General features: G+C 36.7%; 1 protein-coding gene across 4 annotated transcripts in view; it reads left to right on the top strand.

The window, feature by feature from the left end:
- The window catches only part of ADARB1 (adenosine deaminase RNA specific B1), a 66,418-nt gene extending 50,394 nt beyond the window's left edge, over positions 1-16,024 (top strand). For all 4 annotated transcript variants that reach the window (XM_026707661.2, XM_026707663.2, XM_087919447.1 and 1 more), the window contains 5 exons: positions 4,780-4,928; positions 6,400-6,568; positions 9,542-9,723; positions 12,760-12,938; positions 14,804-16,024. In XM_026707661.2, the coding sequence (XP_026563446.1) occupies positions 4,780-4,928; positions 6,400-6,568; positions 9,542-9,723; positions 12,760-12,938; positions 14,804-14,980 (856 nt within the window). In that variant the 3' untranslated portion in view covers positions 14,981-16,024. The remainder of the gene's footprint in view (positions 1-4,779; positions 4,929-6,399; positions 6,569-9,541; positions 9,724-12,759; positions 12,939-14,803) is intronic.
- The last annotated feature ends 1,833 nt before the right edge of the window (positions 16,025-17,857 follow it).

Here is a 17,857-nt window from a genome sequence, read left to right as displayed (position 1 = left end):
CCACCAAGCCACACCCACAGAACCGGTGGTAAAAATTTTTAATCCCACCACTGATGTTAGGTGCCCTGAGTGCTAATTTAACTGAAAGATAGGATTCAATAAATAAATAATAATGTATCAATTGAATGAAATAAATAATGCGTGCTCTGCACAGACTATGGCATGAGGCTCTTCTCAAGAGATTTTCTGTCCATGATGCATAATAATATGGGCATTCTAGGAAACTATTGTATTATTTGTATTAGAATAACACTCTATACACACGCACACACACACACACACACACTCATATATATATATATATACTATATACGTATAGATAGAGAGAATATAAAAGTCCTCATGTAAAAGTAGACCCCATTATTTTAAAATGATTCATAATATACAGGAACAATACTGAATGAATGGCTTAAGGGAAAACATATGTAGGAACTGAAATATACACCAGCAGTCATAAATTGACAAGGATCCATTGGTAAATGTTGGGTGGAAACTCAAGATGTCATGTGTTGACCCTTGAGATGTTAAAATAAAATTTAAAACTATTCTAATCATATGTGAAAGTTTCTGAAATACTTTGAAGCAAATTGTATGATCGCTTGTCTTCTGAGGAAATATGAACATCAATATCTCTCATCTTAAGTCCCCAAAGGGAAAAAAAAATTCTATCTGTAACAGCCTAGAAGCTTTAATATAACATTATTCTTCAACATGGACTGACATTTGTCATAGCTATATGTGACAAATGGTCTGAAATGATATAGAATCCTCTGGTTGGACTACAGGTTTGGACAAGAAGACCTCCAAGGTCCCTGCCAAGTCAATTTTCTACATTCTAAATAATTTTCAGTTTGATAACACCCAGGGTGCTAGGACCACACAGTACAAAACATTGTTATAGAGGAAATAATGTATATTTTGTAGCATCACCAGTTGATTCAGAGATAGTGTTCAATTGTTGAACTTACATCTATTGTAAGTTAATTTGGTCCCAGTTTTCATAAGGTGGTTAAGGCTATTTATGCTAAAGTTTTCCCTGATCTTCACCTATGAGATGAAAGACTTTTGTGTTTGATGGAGAATAGTAGGTTGTCTGTTTTCTTATTGAATTTATGTTGCAGAACTCCTGATGAAGAATTTTTGAGAATTAAGATTGGTAATGCATACTATAAAATTAATATCTTCCTGGATGTGTACTACGCAGAAAATACATTTTTATTGATTGTCTTCATTTACATTTCCAGCACAAATAAGTCAATAGGACATGGAGACAGCTGCAAGATTGACATCTTAAGTAACATCTTCTCTTAAACAATCATAGAAAGCTTTTAATATTGGGTTAAACAGAAACTTAGGTTTTAAGCAACTTGAATGTAAAATAACCAAAGCAGATCATTAATTTTCTTTATTTATAGCGTTACTGTATTAAACTAACTAAAGGAAAGTATGAATATACAGTATTAAAGAAATATACTTAAAACTTAATCAAAATAAAAATGGAGAGGCAGGGGAAATTGTTATAAACAGAAATTTACATTATAAACAGCATATTCTGAATTTCTCATTATTTAATGGGCCTTTCATTGGTATAAAGCATATTCAAATTTATCTATAGGTCACTTAAATAACTAATACCAGTTTTACCAATTTACTTCAATTGCCTATCAAGATTATTGCATAAGAACTGCAAGTCTTTTAAAGCTTCCTTATAGAATCAGATCTAATGTGGCATAATAATTAAAGTGTAGAATTGACATTAGCCCTGGGGAGAGCCAGGTTCAAGTCCACTGTCCGCCACAGAAGCTCACTGGATGCCTTATGATGCCAGCACAATGTATGTTGTGGGTTTCGTTTTGTTGAGAGATATGTTAAGGTGGGAAAAATGGAAGCAGCAGAGGCATGTGGACCAAATTGACCAATAAGGATTATATCCTTATCATTAATATGAAATGATACATGTGGTGCATTTTGTACAAGTACTGTGAAGCTGTTCCTCTGGTGTTCTCTTTCCTGAATTTACTAAAAACACTTCAATTAAAACATGATCGTGCATGTACAGTGATGATGCAGAAGTCAATGATGATGTGGTTGTCTGATGATTAGTAAGGCATGTGGAAGATTGTGACCTGGAATGTAAGAGAAAAAATAAATCATCTGGGAGGTGAATGGAAGAAAGGCAATTTATTTGTGTTGTGGGAGAAGAAAATAAAAGATCTGAATGAAGGAGCATCTATTTTTGTGGAGTAAAATTGATGAATTTCCTAATGGAAGTGGAAGTGTAGATATCATTATGAATAAAAGGCTAAAATGTACATCAAAATGATATATTGATGTAGTATAAAGTGTTATTGGTAAGCATTAAAGTAGGAAGTTATAAGATGGTTACACCTCAGTTCGAATAGAATAGAATTCTTTATTGGCCAAGTGCAGTTGGACACACAAGGAATTTGTCTTGGTGCAAATATTCTCAGTATACATAAAAGAAAAGATACATTCATCGGGAGTCGAGAATCATAAGATACGACACTTAATGATAGTCATAGGGTACAATAAGCAATCAATCATATTAGGAAACAGTCAGTATAAATTGTAAGTATACAAGCAATAAAGTTACAGTCCTACAGTCACAAGTGGGAGGGGGTAAGTGATAAGGAGTGATGAGAAGATTAACAGTAATAGTAGTGCAGACTTTGCAATAGTTGAACAGTGTTGGGGGAATTATTTGTTTAGAAGAGTGATGACTTTTGGGAAAAAAACTGTCCTTGTGTCTAGTTGTTCTGATGTGCAGTGCTCTATAGTTTTGTTTTAAGGGAAGGAGTTGAAACAGTTTATGTCCAGGATGTGAGGGGTCTGTAAATATTTTCACAGCCCTCTTTTTGACTCGTGCAGTATACAGGTCCTCGATTGAAGGCAGGTTGGTAGCAATTGTTGTTTCTGCAGTCCTAATTATCCTGTGAAGTCTGTGTCTGTCCTGTTGGGTTGCAGAACAACCAGACAGTTATAGAGGTGCAGGTGATAGTCTCAATAATTCCTCTGTAGAACTGTATCAGGAGCTTCTTGGGCAGTTTGAGCTTTCTGAGTTGGCGCAGAAAGAACATTCTTTGTTGTGCCTTTTTGATGGCATTTTTGATGTTAGGTTGCATTTTAGGTCATGTGATATAGTAGAACGTAGAAATTTGAAGGGTTAGGGTTACATCCCAGTTACACCACAATGGCCATAATTTTCATAATTATTTAATGAAGCTTACAATTACTACAATTAAAAACTAATGCAAACTAAAATAAAAGAATCAAAAGAAAAAATAGAAGGCATAGAAAAGAAATAAAAATAGTAAATAAGGAAAAGAATCAAGAATATGATAAAGAAAAAGGAAATAAATATATAAAGAAATGACTTTCCCCTTCATCACACTATAAACAATTTTAGTAACTTACCGCCATCTCTTAAAATACAAAAAAAATATTTTCTCATATCCCACCTCTTATCTATAAACTAATTTATAAAGCCTGGTTATTTCAATTCTGATTTAAGGATACAAAATCCAAACTAGGCAAGTTTACATTTTGGACATATGTTTCCACTCTTGGAGCTGTATATATTTAATAGCTCTCTGGAAGGGGATCGTCCCTTTTAGAAGAAGATCCATAGTTGATTACTGGATGTTAACAAGAGTCCATTAGGAGTTACCAGAGATAAGCAACATATCTATTTTAACCTTCATCACATAAGTCAACTTTGGGTTTCTTCCTTTTATTTTTAGCTATCTTGATATTTAATCTGTATAAATAATGTCATATAACTTTATTTCTTTCAATTGTTTGTTCCTTCTCACAAAATAGTTTTGGCAACATAGAGCTTTCCAAGAGATTCCACAGATGGGGAAGAGATTCAGGAGGACCACACCCTAGAATCTCTTGAGATATATCTAGTAGGTTAGAAATTATAGCTTTAGTTTGGCAAGATTCTGTCCAAATAAAGTATTGCACTTGATTGGACTTTAGAGTGTTGTCTCTAGGATTGAGCCTGACAAGAATTAAAGCAAATAGGAAGTTTTTTTTAAAAAAATAAAGTAATACATTCTGTGAGAACATTGAAAAATGTAATGGCTGAGCATTGGAGTCAACTTGTGGAAAATGAAGTCAATAGAAATTATACATATGTTGAAAAAATAGAGAAAATAGATGAATGTGTGTTTTGTGGTAGAATGTTTAATAGGGGTGGATACAAGAAACTTTAAGATGTGCAGGAAGATAATTTTAAGAGAAAGATAATGAGATCTGTGTAGTCCATTGCAAGGCATGAATATTCTAAAAATTGTGAAAATGGCTGTGAATAAGATGGTGCTTCTGCACTTTGCTAATTGGAAGTGAGTACTGAATTGGGTGTGCTAAGAGAAATTTATAGACATTGGTCATGAACTTTATGAGTCAATGTTCTTTCTGATTTTTCTTTGGTTGGTTTCGGAGGCTGCATTTCAGCCATTTGTTTATAAATAGTTTTTTCCCTTAAGTTGTAAGTGAAAAACAGCTGTTTGTAATTTCCTTTGATGTAATCCGTGACTGAATATAGCGTTTGCTGCTAAATTACTTAAGCAAAAAATCCTAATTATTTGCAGAATAATGTACTTCTATCAACAATCCTATCAGTAGTCCCTTTGATTTATTATAATAAATATGACTGTACCATAACATCTTTGATCTAATTATGCTAAATTTTAGGTTTTGTTTGATGTATATACTTCCACACAATCTGAATAATATTTTATCTCTTTGTTTTAGCAATAAGGAAGACCAGCAAAAATCTATTTTTATCAAGTCAGAACAAGGTGGCTTTAAATTGGATGAAAATGTGCAGTTTCATCTCTATATTAGCACTTCTCCTTGTGGTGATGCTCGGATTTTTTCACCACATGAAGCTGCCCAGGAAGGTATAAATAGTTCTCTGGTGGGGATTATTTTGATAAAGCCAAAGAGAGGAGTTCTAGTTTCTAAAATCAAAATCAACTAAGTTCCTTCATGTAAAACAGAACACTACAAACAAGCTGACACCACTTTTGGCCCTTCCATACAAAAAAAAAATTTCTCTGAATTAATCTATAATTAAATCAATTATTCATTGTAATTATTCAATACCCATGCAAAATACACAATTTATTTCTGTATAGAATTTATTTTATTTATTTAATTGTAAACAGCAGTATAGAATAATTGTAAAGAATAGTAATAATGTGTAATCCATTTCTTCCTGCAACAGCTTATTTATTGTGGCTTTAATTCTATATGTAAATTGCTTTGGAATATGTACGTTATCGGTAGTTTAAAAAATCCTAAGGTTTCTTTGATTTGAATGCTTGAAATGCTAACAATGAAGACTAGATAATATTATCACATTTGTGTTTATAAAATGCTGGGTAAAATTATTATTGCACACAATAACTTTTCTAATTGCACTATATTTTGTGTTATTTTTCTGTTCTGTAAATTTCCTGGCTGAAATAAGAAATAAAAATAATTGTTAATATTATTGGTTTAGTGGTTAAGGTCAGGGGTAGAATTCTACCAATTCGCACCTATTCGCTAGAACCGGTTGTTAACATTCTAAGCAGTTCAGAGAACCAGTTGTTAGAAGAAATTACTGGCCTAATCCTGTAAGGAAGGCAGGAAGGAAACATTCTAGTGGTGCTTACAGAAACTGCCTCTCCGTTAACCCTTATTACATTCTTGGCAGGACTAGACTTCCTGTGTCAGGAACTTCTCTGGAGTTATTTTTCACTCCTTTGCTGGTACTTTGCTTGTGTGGAGTGACCATTCAAAGTTACAGTGGCACTGAAAAAAGTTACTTATGACCATTTTTCACACTTACAACTGTTGCAGCATCCCCACAGTCATGAGAGGCCAGGCGAGGAGATGTGTGCCTCGATGTGAGTGATATTGAGTTGGCCACACCCAGCCAATAACATGACCATCAAGCCATGTCCACCCAGTCACATGACCACCAAGCCACGCCCACCACCTAAGCCATGCCCATAGAACCGGTTGTTAAAAATTTGAATCCCACCCCTGGTTGAGGTACCAGGCTAGAAACCAGGAGACCGTAAGTTCTAGTCCCCTTCTGGCATGAAAACTCACCGGGTGAACTTGGACAAGTCACTCTCTCTGAGGCCAACTCACCTAACAGGATGGTTGTTGTGGGAAAAATAGGAGGGGGAAGGAGTATCAAGTATGCTTGCCACCTTAGTTGTTTATAAAAATAATAAAGGTGCCATATAAATAAAATAAGTAATAATAAGTAATAAGTAAATAATATATATAATATATGTATATATTTTATAGTTGTATTAAAATTAATATTTATCTTGTATGCTTTGTTTTGTAACTATGGTGGCTTGCATAATTCAGATCAAGGAGATAGACACCCAAACCGGAAAGCAAGAGGTCAGCTACGGACAAAAATTGAATCTGGAGAAGGAACAATCCCTGTCCGTTCTACAACTACAATCCAGACATGGGATGGAGTTCTTCAGGGAGAGAGATTACTTACTATGTCTTGCAGTGATAAGATAGCTAGGTAAGCTTTCTTTTTACAATGAGATATTTCAAACTGAGGTGGACAGCATTTTATGGCTCAGGGACATAAAAGGGACACTATCAGTTTTCAACCCTATTTCATTTTAAGAGAATTTTGAAAGTAACATTGGTATGTTAAGTCTCCTGGAGGAATACTACGGTATTATACTTTTATTTGTTACTGTGCTTCCTCTTTAAAAAGCAAATTGATCTCACAGATTTTGGTTGGTTGTCAGTAATTGCATGCAGCCTTAACCAGCCCTTCTGCAGCTCATGGGTAAACAATGGGTAAACCAGGGTATGCTCCCTTGACCTCACATTTTTAGATACTGATGGAGTCTTGTCTATCTAACAGAGTTTAAGGCAGCTAACACTGTACTGTCTTTTTCAATCCCTGACAAATTCATCCTGTTGGTTCTCAGATCATAGATGGTTTGGGATAGCTTATCTTAAATTTTCAGAGAAAAATAATAGGACAAAATTGACAAAAAGAGATATATCATATAGCAATAACATTTAGCCTTATATACCACTTTACAGTGCTTTAAAGCCCTATCTAAGTGGTTTACAGAGTCAGCATATTGCCCCCAACCATTTGGGTCCTCAAATTGTCTGCTGAATTGGAAATATCACTTACTGCCAGAAGAAAAATGTTTATTTACTCATGCATTTCTTTTATCAAATATTACTCCTTATAAATCACTTGATATATGGTGTTCAGTCATGTTGTATTTTTGTAATGCAATATTTAATGACTGCAATACTTTTCAATATGCGATTTAAAAATGATGATTTGAAGTATATTTTAACACAAAATACCTAATTATACTTCAGTCTTATAAAATTGGAAATTCTAAAATGAGACTTAACATGCAAAGCATGAGTTCCACAATATTACCGCCTTCCTACTCCTTTGAATTACTTTAAACTTGAACAAGTCAATCAGAGTTGTACCCTATAAGACATGTGGAAGAAAATGTTAAAAGCATATGTTACTCAAAATGTATAAAAATCACTTCTGCATTTCCCAACTTGGTTATACTACTCAGAGTAGTTCAATTGCATTTAATTTTATTTGGCTAATATGATTAAATCTGGAGTCCTTTCAAGTTTTACTGCAGTGCATATTAAGCTATCATAAATATTTATCTGTGGATGTTGAGAGTCTATATCACACGTTATATGTAAAATAATTATCTTGGATTAGAAGCTTTTGTCAGTCATTGAAATGAAGGACCAGTTATTATGCTGGCATTTTGTGAATTTAATTGCTTGCTGGGTTGAACACCATTTAATTGGATGGCTGACTCAGTTAAAAGTAGTATCTTTATCTTGACTTGACCAGTGGTGGGATTGAGCCAGTACTCACCGGTTCACATGAACCGGTTGTTAAATTACCCATCCATCCCCGCTATCAAAGTGGATAGGCGCTGCACTGCAATGAAGAAACAGGCAATGGAGCGGCTGGCATGAGGGAAGGAGGAGGGAAAGCAGCCTTCTCCTTCCCTTGTGCCGGCTGCTCCATTGCCCGTTTTTCCATTGCAGCACAGTGCCCAGGATCCACTGGAATGGGGGGGGGGGAGATAATAATTTGCCTGGCCAAACTAACCCCACAGTCTCTCCTGCATTGGACCCAGCTTTGATCGTGCTGCCAACTAATTCGTCATCCCTCTCACTTTTGCTCACAGACTGACCAACACCCCCTGCTCCACAGGGAGGGGGGAATCCCTCCCTCCACTTCCTCCCAATTCTTCACCCTCCTACGCAAGCTCTCTGGAGCATCAACTCCTTGTCTCTATGGTACCCCACCCTCATTCCTCAGAAACATCGCCTCTTAACAGAGCTGCGTCCAGAAGCCTGAAACAGCCTCAAAGCCAACGTGCAGACAAGCACCCTCGGAAGCAGCCTTTTGGCAAAGGGTGGAAATTTAACAACTGGTTCTTCCAGGGTCAAATTGGTCTCACGACAGCCAAAATAATCCTGGGTGAACGGGTTGTTACATTATTTGAATCCCACCACTGCTTAAGACCTCAGTTTATAGGCCTCATGCCATTCATTAGCCTATGATGCTAGTTAAAAATTAATTATACCAAAAGAAAAGGTGACAAAGTGATTCACATTTGATAACTCTAATAGCTTCTTTCAATAAAAATGCTAAAAACCATGGGAGGTAAAAGAAACACTGAGGATCACCATAGCATAATCTTCCTGAGCAGAGTAATAGTCTCCTGAAATCATCTACCCAAATACTGCAGTTTCCTCATCTCCTAACTCAGCTATCCTGTCTAGAAAAATATTTTGATCTATGATCAGAAAGGAATATTAGCAGCCAGTATATTAGGTTTATAGTAGGCTTTTAAAAAGTCATCTTTAAAGGTGCCATAAAGGAGGAATTTACAATAACATGGATGCAGCAGGTTATGTTACCCATTATCCCACTTAATAAGCCAGAAAGGGCAATGGTCAGCCAAGTAAACATGATGAATACTTTGTTAATAATCTCAGCCATGAAAAATCAATGCTTATTCAACACAGTTTGACCAGTGAGTGCCCTGCACAGCTCCAGTGTGTAAAGTGCACTATCAGCAGAGCCAGGTTGTGACTTCACCTTTTGAGAATCTTAAAAATTATCACACTGGGTGTTAGAGATATTACCCTTTTCCTTTGACCAAGATAGTGCAATTAATTAAGGATAGCAACTGTCAGGAAATAAAGGAATTTATGATCTCTTTGCAGTCATATTATGTTCCATAGAGTTCTAGGAAGTCTATTGTGTAAGTGCTATTTTGCTATGAAGACAAATGTTTTCACTCAGTAATGGCAACAAATTAGCGAAAGCTAGAAGAAATAATGAAATGGCAGGGTGAGTTTCAAGAGGCAATCATACACAAAAAATTGCTTCACATGTCTACTGGATTAACATTGTTGAGTGCTGACATGCTAAAAGCAGAGAGTGTTGTTTGTTTCCCTTTAGGTGGAATGTACTTGGTATTCAAGGAGCTTTACTTAGTCTCTTTGTAGAGCCAATATACCTCTCAAGCATTATCTTGGGAAGTTTGTATCATGGAGACCATTTGTCCAGGGCAGCATACCAGCGGATAGCAGAGATTGAAGATCTGCCATCTCTCTATGTACTTAACAGACCTTTACTCAGTGGTAAGCATGAAATGAAAGAAAAACTGAATCTCTCCTAATGCTGTCATTTTTTTCAAAATATTGCAACTACTGCTAACACAAAAACTTTAATAAATGATAAATCTATTCCAAGAGCTTAGGATCAACTAGATCCATGATGGCAAACCTATGGCACGCGGGCCACAGTGGCTTGCAGAGCCATTTGTGCTGGCACGCGAGCTGCAGGCAAACTTACCTCACTGCGCGTGCGTGTGCCTCACAATTGATTTTTTCAGCTGGTTTGAGGCCTTTTTCGGCCTCCCAGAGGCTTGAAAATAGGCCAGTTTTGTCACTTCCTGTAATACTGGAAGTGATGAAATGGGCCTATTCGGCCTGCAGAGGCTTTTTTCAAGCCTCTGGGAGCCTGAAAAAAGCCTCGAACCAGCCAAAAATCAGCTGTGAGGAGCAGCGCAGGTAAGGGGGCAGGGGGGACATGGGGGATTGCGTGCACATGCGCAGGGGACGTGGTGGTGTGCACATTGCCTTCTGGGTGCTGACACACTAGAGCGTGAGTGCCAGCACGCACACAGTTTTTGGCACAGGAGCCCAGAAAGGTTAGCCACCACTGAACTAGACTGTTGCTATTGACAATTTTTTAGTACAGAACTAGAGATAAAGATGGCAGAATTGATGGGCATAAGGAAGCCTCCTCTTAGTTTTGCACATGACTGCAAACATCTATGCCTTATTAAAGGAATGTTTTAATTAATTTAGTAACTGAGTACAGAGCCACACATTGTGAATAATTTCATGGTTTGTTTTAGGCTAACTGAAGAACATAGTGCAAAGTGAGTGAAAAGACTGTTGTTAGAACCAAGGGCTGTTTTTTGTTAAAGGAGAAAAATAAAATGTTAATACTTTAATGGAGAATGTTCACCAGGAGACCTAAGAAGCTTATTTAAGTACACTAGTAATCTATTATACAAGCTGTATAAATGGCTGTATTATATAAAAAAAGCTTTCTCCAAAGAACCATGAAATTACACATTAGAAAAAATTCCACCATAAGTCTTTTTTGTTAATCCTTTTTATTAGTTGATAATATAAAATACAAAAGCAAATAATAGGAAAAATAGGGGAGGGAAAAGGGAAGAGAAAACTGTAGAAAAGAAGGGAAAAAGAAAGAAAAAGCATTGACTTCTGACTCCCTTTAGTACAGTAGAATAAGATAGTAACATCAAATCTCAACTTTTTACTTTTACGAAGTAGTATAAACTAGCCATTTCTATAACAACCAAAGTATCTAATCAGTAAAACCCCAAATCAAAATTTCATTTTTTCCCACCTCAAGCACAAAGTCCAGAAGCGGTTTCTAAGACAAGACAAAAGTACTTGTAATTCCATCAGTTTTTGAACTCATTCATCCATTGTGGGGATTGAAGCGTTTCAATCCATTTTTGTGCATAAAGTAATCTTGTTGCTGTCAACTTATATAACATCAAAGTTCCCAAAAAAAAATCCAAGTCTTTTTCCATTAAACCCAAAAGAAAAGTTTTGTCTTTATATTCACTTTAAGAATATTCTGTATCAGAATATGAATCCGACTCCAATTTTCTTTGCTTTATCATATATCCACCCTAAATGATAGAGAGTCCCTTCTTTAGATTTGCATTTCCAACATTCATTTGAAATGTCTTTATACATTCTTGATAGCTTATCTGGCTGTTTCAAACTAGTGCTTAATTTATATGAAACCCCCTCCCCGCCCAATAAAATAGAATGAAGGGGCAGGTTTATATCCATTTTTCTAGCATTAAGCCTTACTGAATCAAATAAATACAATTCAAATTATTACCGTGTTTCTCCAACAATACGCCCCCCCCATAGGAAGACCCAGCATGTTTTCTAGGCATAAAATGAAATTAAGCCCCTACCCCAAATTTAGGCCTAGTTTAAAACATGCAAAATTGGGGGGGGAAGGGGGAGGGAACTTGCCATCAGGAGTGCCCCGCGGGCAGCTACGCCTCACCATCAGCTGCTCCTAACACCATGGTGTAGCATGGCGGGCTCCCTTACCCGGGTCAGCAGGTGGCATCTGCGTGGATGTCTGGCAGTGTTTCAGCCGCTTCTCAGGCCTCCCTAGCTTCCACGGTTCCCACCGGTGCTGGCGCCTCTCTCGCCAGCGCCGTCTCCAACAACAGAGTCTAAGTCGCTCCCACTTTTGCCCCATCCCCATAACAACAGGAAAAATTAAACATTTTGAGGTACCTGGGAGTGCCACACGCTGCATTTTGGTTTAATCCCGAGTGGCTGGGTGGGTGTGAGAAGAGCCGAGCAAGCGTCTCTGCTGCTGCTACCCTTGGTGCTCCAGCCTTGGGCTCTGAAAGTTTGTAAAAGTCCTGGTGCGCAGCCCGTTCCTGCATTCCAAGTGCCCAGGCCAAGCTGCAGCTGTCCCTTTCTCGCCAGCACCGTCTCCAATAACAGCGGCAGCAGAGGTGGGAACCGTGGAAGCGTTTCAGCTGCTTCTCGGGTGGGGGAGCTGCCTCCATAACTTCCACAGTTTCCACCACTGCTGGCGCTGTTATTGGAGATGGCGCTGGTGAGAGAGGGGGAGGGAGAAATTAATTTACCCCTGAAAAGACGTCCTAGCCATTTTTTCGGGCCTCAAAAAAAAAAAAAAAGGCCTGGCCTTATTTTGTGAGAAACACGGTATTATCATTTAAGAAATATTTTGTGGATTGATGAAAAATATATAAATAAAAGATAATTACATGCTGGAGATTGTAATTAAAAATGTTAACACCAGGAAAAATAAATATATATTACAGTAAATACATTTAATCTATTCTGAAAAGTGATAGTGTACTTTTTTCCTCTTAATATATATATAAACTGAAAGCATAGTTAACAGAAGAGCAAAAAATTAACATTGCTTTTATGCCCACGCTTGCTTGATTTTATATACTAGCTTTTATTAAACATTGGAAATGATTTGATCTCTAAAACAGACCTACAATCTACTTGGTATTGCCCTACTTTTTTCTACCAGTTACTGATATTTTTGTTTGGTTATTTCAGGTATTAGCAATGCTGAAGCCCGTCAACCCGGAAAAGCACCTAATTTCAGCGTGAACTGGACAGTTGGGGATGCTGGGCTGGAAGTCATTAATGCTACAACAGGCAAGGATGAGCTTGGTCGTGCATCCCGTCTTTGTAAGCATGCACTATATACTCGCTGGATGCGTGTTTATACAAAGGTAGGTTTTCAAAACAGACAGTCCAATGCTACTTTACGGCTATTGGACTTATTATCTGATCTTATCTCTGAGAGCTGAATGTTTTCAAGGTATGAACTCTGATGAACATCAAATATTAATTTATTGTTGCTGCTGCTCCAAGAGCAACTTGGGATATAGAACTGAGACACATTGGCTTCTTTGATAGGGAATTACTTTTTTTCCCCCAGATATTGCTGAGCTAAACTTCCAGAAGCCCCAACGACACTCATCTGTTATAAGAAATGTAGATAACATGTGCAGAGCCACGATCTTCCTATCCATGGTGTAAATCCATTTTCTTATCTCCTATTTATCTCATAGAATAGGACAGGAAAAGCTTTGCTTATAGCTGGCATGAAATGATCTAGGAAAAAAAGTCTACATCAAAAGTCCTCAAACTCTTTATGAAGTTTGAGCTTGTTCATCGGCTCCTAAATATTTATTGTATGAAAATAATTTCATAAATACTACTTTAACAAATAGTACACCCATACTAATAGTAATACTACTACTAATAACATTGACTCCTTGGTTATACCTGTGGAACCTTGGGAGTAGATGCTGACCACTTTGGGGAACTCTAATCTTAACATATTCATTTCTAATAAGTATAGAAAGTGTTCTCCTCCTTTTCCCATCCCTCCTCCTCCTCCTCCTTCTTACATTAGCAAAATGTAATAATATTTACAAAAATTACTAACAAAAGAAAAATATGTAGAGCATGGCTTCTAAAATCGTTTCCATCCTCTTTATCAGCAGTGGCTATTTGTAACAAACTATGTGTGTTGGGTCTATATGGGTATTTCTGTTCTTGCAGTGTAGGTCCCCCCGTCCCCCGTCCCCCCCCCCCCGTTCATGTTTATGTACAGGACAGGCTATATATCTCCTCTCTGGGTCATTCGGGGGGGAGGGGAGCTTAGAATGAACATTTCAGTAACATTTTGAACTGCTGTCCAGCCACCTCTCCCATAGAGTTGAATTGGCATATTTTTTTTCTGGAATGTTTTACTTCACACCCCCTGGCCAGATTGAACCCTCTTTTGAGGTCAGGATTTTACTGGCCAGCTTCTTTTTCCCCAAATTGAATTCTGTTTTCATTCTTTGGAATGTTATCTTACGAAAGGACAGAGCCTCTGACTAACTTCTTTCTGTTATTCTATTGAATTGAGAAGAATAAAAAAAAAACAAGAATAAGTAGCAGATGAAATTTACTTAAAACAAAGAAAGTGACTACTGCAAAATATTATGAGCACTTTAAGTATTTATTCAAAGAAACCTAATTTTAAAAATATCCATAAAAATATATTGGGAGAAAATTATTTTCTATCTCCACTACACTGATTTACCTAGATCAAAAGCATCTGCCTCTGCATGGCTGGGCATGGTTGTAGCCTCATGGGCCTTTAGGAAAAGAATAGGCTGCGAGATGAAATGCACTTCCCTTTCATCCTGCTGAGTGTAATTCAAATAACCTTTGGGGGGGTTGCTCTGCTTTCAACAGCTCTCACTAAAGGGGAATGAACCATGAAACAGACATGAATAATTGATTGGAAAAGGATGGGATTGTTTTAAGTCCAAATGGTTTTTTCTGTTAGCAAGATTCTGTGTTCACTTGCTATTTATTTGTGGAGTTGAAAGCACTGCAGTGTAAAATTGGAATTGCAAAATAGGAGGAAGGACATGGGGTATTTGGTGTCGATTTAGAGATTGATTCTAATGGAAAATTTTATTTAAAAAAAAAAACCCACATCAGTTCATTGGGTTTCAATTTACAAGAATTTAGAGCAATCAAGATGATGCTTTCATAAACATCTCTTTTTTTTCTCTCTCTTTGATTTATCCAGCTTCCTGCCAGTCTTCATTCAAAAGTCAATAAGCCAAATATCTATCATGAAACAAAACAGGTAGCTGCGGAATATCAAACTGCCAAAGAGTGTTTGTTTAAGGCATTTCTGAAGGCTGGCCTTGGGGCCTGGGTGGAGAAGCCTATAGAGCAGGATCAGTTTTCCCTGGTTGTCTGAATGATGGTTTGCACTTCGTGGGACTCTGATGAACGGTCCAGTTTCTGTGTCAACATTTCATCTGTTCATCTATAACAGCAGCTTTTTAACTTTTGTGATTTGGGGAACTAACTTGTGATTAATTAGTTTTGGTTTTGTTGAGTTAATTCAAACTAAGGAAAAACTGATAATATAGTAACTAGTTTGAAATCAAAACAAAATTATTTGATTACTATCTCAAGACTAACTTTGCAGGAAAAAAAAACTTGGTGCAATTTTTTCAATAATTCATCCACACTTTTTAACAATTATTTTAATGTCAGATGCATATGTAATGCACGTGGGATAGGATTTTTACATGCCTCTCAAGTATGTACTTTTACTTTGTGTTCTATTTTCAGAGCCTTAGAAAAAAAAGAAAAATTATGCACATTTAGAGTTTTATTTTTAAATTGATCAATATCATAGCAATGATAGAAATTACAAAACTGGACTGGTGTTTAGACAGTTTTTCCTGCTTCTGTCCCCACCCTGAAAACACAGCTGCTGAAAATCTTTGTCTTTGCTGTGTGTATGTGATAGTTTTTAACATGCTACTTTCTATTCCATTTTAAAATACTTGTCTTCAATTAGCATTTATATACATTGTGACGTTATTGGTTTTTACCATTGTAAACTGGAAACTGTTTGTAAACTAATACAGTATAGACTTCAGCTTAGATATAGGTGGTTCTTTGTTTCACAGGAACCTTCTAAATTACCACAGTAACATTTATCAATGTGGTGGCCATTTCAGAATACTTTTTCCTTTGTGAGAAACTTGCTGATTTGCCAAAAACCTACTGCACATGCGCACCACAACAGTTAAACAAGTGAAAGGTTATTCTAAGTTAAATTATATGCTCTTTAAAGATTTAACTTATTTTCAGCCAAACTGTATATAACTACGAAGTTATGCTGCCTGTGACTGTAAACATGTGGATATAAAACTACCTATCCAGATTATTCTGCAATGTAGTTTTGTTTGAGCTAATATAATAGGAATAAACGTTGAACACCTATTTATTTATGAAGTACCCAATCCATAAGCATGTTTGTATGTGTCTGGATCTCTGAAAGACAGCAATATTTGCAGAGGGAATAGTACGTATGCTGAGCATAGGTCTTCAGATTCCCTAGAGGATCCTCTGCTTAACAATCACGGCGAGTGTGCTGCACTGACTATTAACTGCAAAGGCTTACCCTGAAATGCAGTGTGTATATGTCCTCTGCTGAGCTAACTAATCCATCAAGCCATCTCTTTTACCCAGTTTCAGTGTTTCACACAGCATTTACCCTGTTTATTGATCGATACCTCACCTCTAGCTTTATCTCAATTAGAGGAAGTAGTTATAAACATGAAATTGTGCTAGAATTTTATTTCAGTAATAAAGAAATCTAACTGTAGAGCTAAAACAAAATTAATAGCAATGAAATAAACATTAGAGTTTGGTCCTTTCAATTCCATTCTGGCAAAGTATGTTATGTAGATTTAGCACTGTTAATTCTGACTGTTCTTCAGTTTGAAAAGAAATAATGGTAACATGTTTTGTTAAATAAATGCCAGGAATTTCAGGTGATACTCATATTGAAGATTTCACAGCAGTTATAGGTATTTTTCAATGTCTGTGTAAGGAGATGTAATAGAAATAATAGCTAGCATCTTGTTTCTATATAGAGCCTGGATATAACTATCTACAGTACGTTGTATTGTGTTGATAGCAAAGACCATGGAAGGGTATATGCATGTCCATGAAAACCTTATTCTCAAGACAAGGGCCATCTCCATTCTGGTATAGAATTGCGGACAAGGAAATCACAGAATGAGATCTGAACTCTGCGGGAATTTGGGCAGGTATAGGGAAGGATTCTAGACTCTATGGTCATCTCTTCCTCCCATGAGTATATCCACTCTTCCTCCTCTAACAGTCGTCTATGTAATGTATTTGTATGTGTTCCTTTGGTCCTTGCTCAGTCCTAACAAATTTCACTGAGTCCACCCAGTCATGAGCTCCTCACCATGGCTCCTGTGTCTTCCTCAAGCAAACTAATAGCAAATGAATGGTTGGTGGGCAGCACCAGCAACTAATGATGCAATTTATAGATGTTGCAAGAAGTCTGCAGACAACACTGATCTCTGGTGAAACAATGGAGAGGCCTCTCCATTGAGACTGTAAAAACATCATGCAAAGTGGAGAACCATGTGGCATCTCCATCAGCAGCCAAGTGAATTGCTCCAGAAGCCATTTGCTGCAGAGAACCACATGAAGCTTCATGGCTGAGATGATCTGTCAAAATCCATCATGTCTTATCAAGGAGAAAAAAAACAAATACAGGTATTTTGCACAGATGACCTAACTCTAACCTTAAATAAACATACTTTAGGCATGTGCAAAGTCCACCCCTCATTTAAGTACATGCATAAAGTAACCAGACATGGCAAAAACTAGATATGCAAAAACCTTCTGCAACTATTAAAATCTGATCTCTAATTGTTACTTGCAGATATAAAAAACTGCAGATCACAAGAACCGCTTTTTTAAAAGGAAAAAATGTTCACTTAAAAAAACTAATAGGCACAATAGTGATACATATTTATGCTGATGAGGCCCTACAGATTTTAGTCTCCAAGAGCAAATCATTTATGTAGCACATTTAAATGACAATGACAGAATTGTAACTTGAATTAAATAGGCAATAGCTACATTCACATGCTGAAAAGTTCATCCCATAAATATTTACCCTGCAATATACTCCATTATTGATGACCAAAGCCAAATTATGAACAATTGGAAAGTAAACTAGATGATAGATAGGACTGCCAACTTTCTCAACATGACACATTTTGCTATCTGAGCC

This window comes from Pseudonaja textilis, chromosome 1 (genome assembly GCF_049901715.1).
Source record: "Pseudonaja textilis isolate UNSWEBS1 chromosome 1, rPseTex1.2, whole genome shotgun sequence".
Taxonomy (NCBI): domain Eukaryota; kingdom Metazoa; phylum Chordata; class Lepidosauria; order Squamata; family Elapidae; genus Pseudonaja; species Pseudonaja textilis.
Note: the sequence above shows the minus strand (reverse complement) of the source record. Positions and strands in the feature narration are given on the sequence as shown.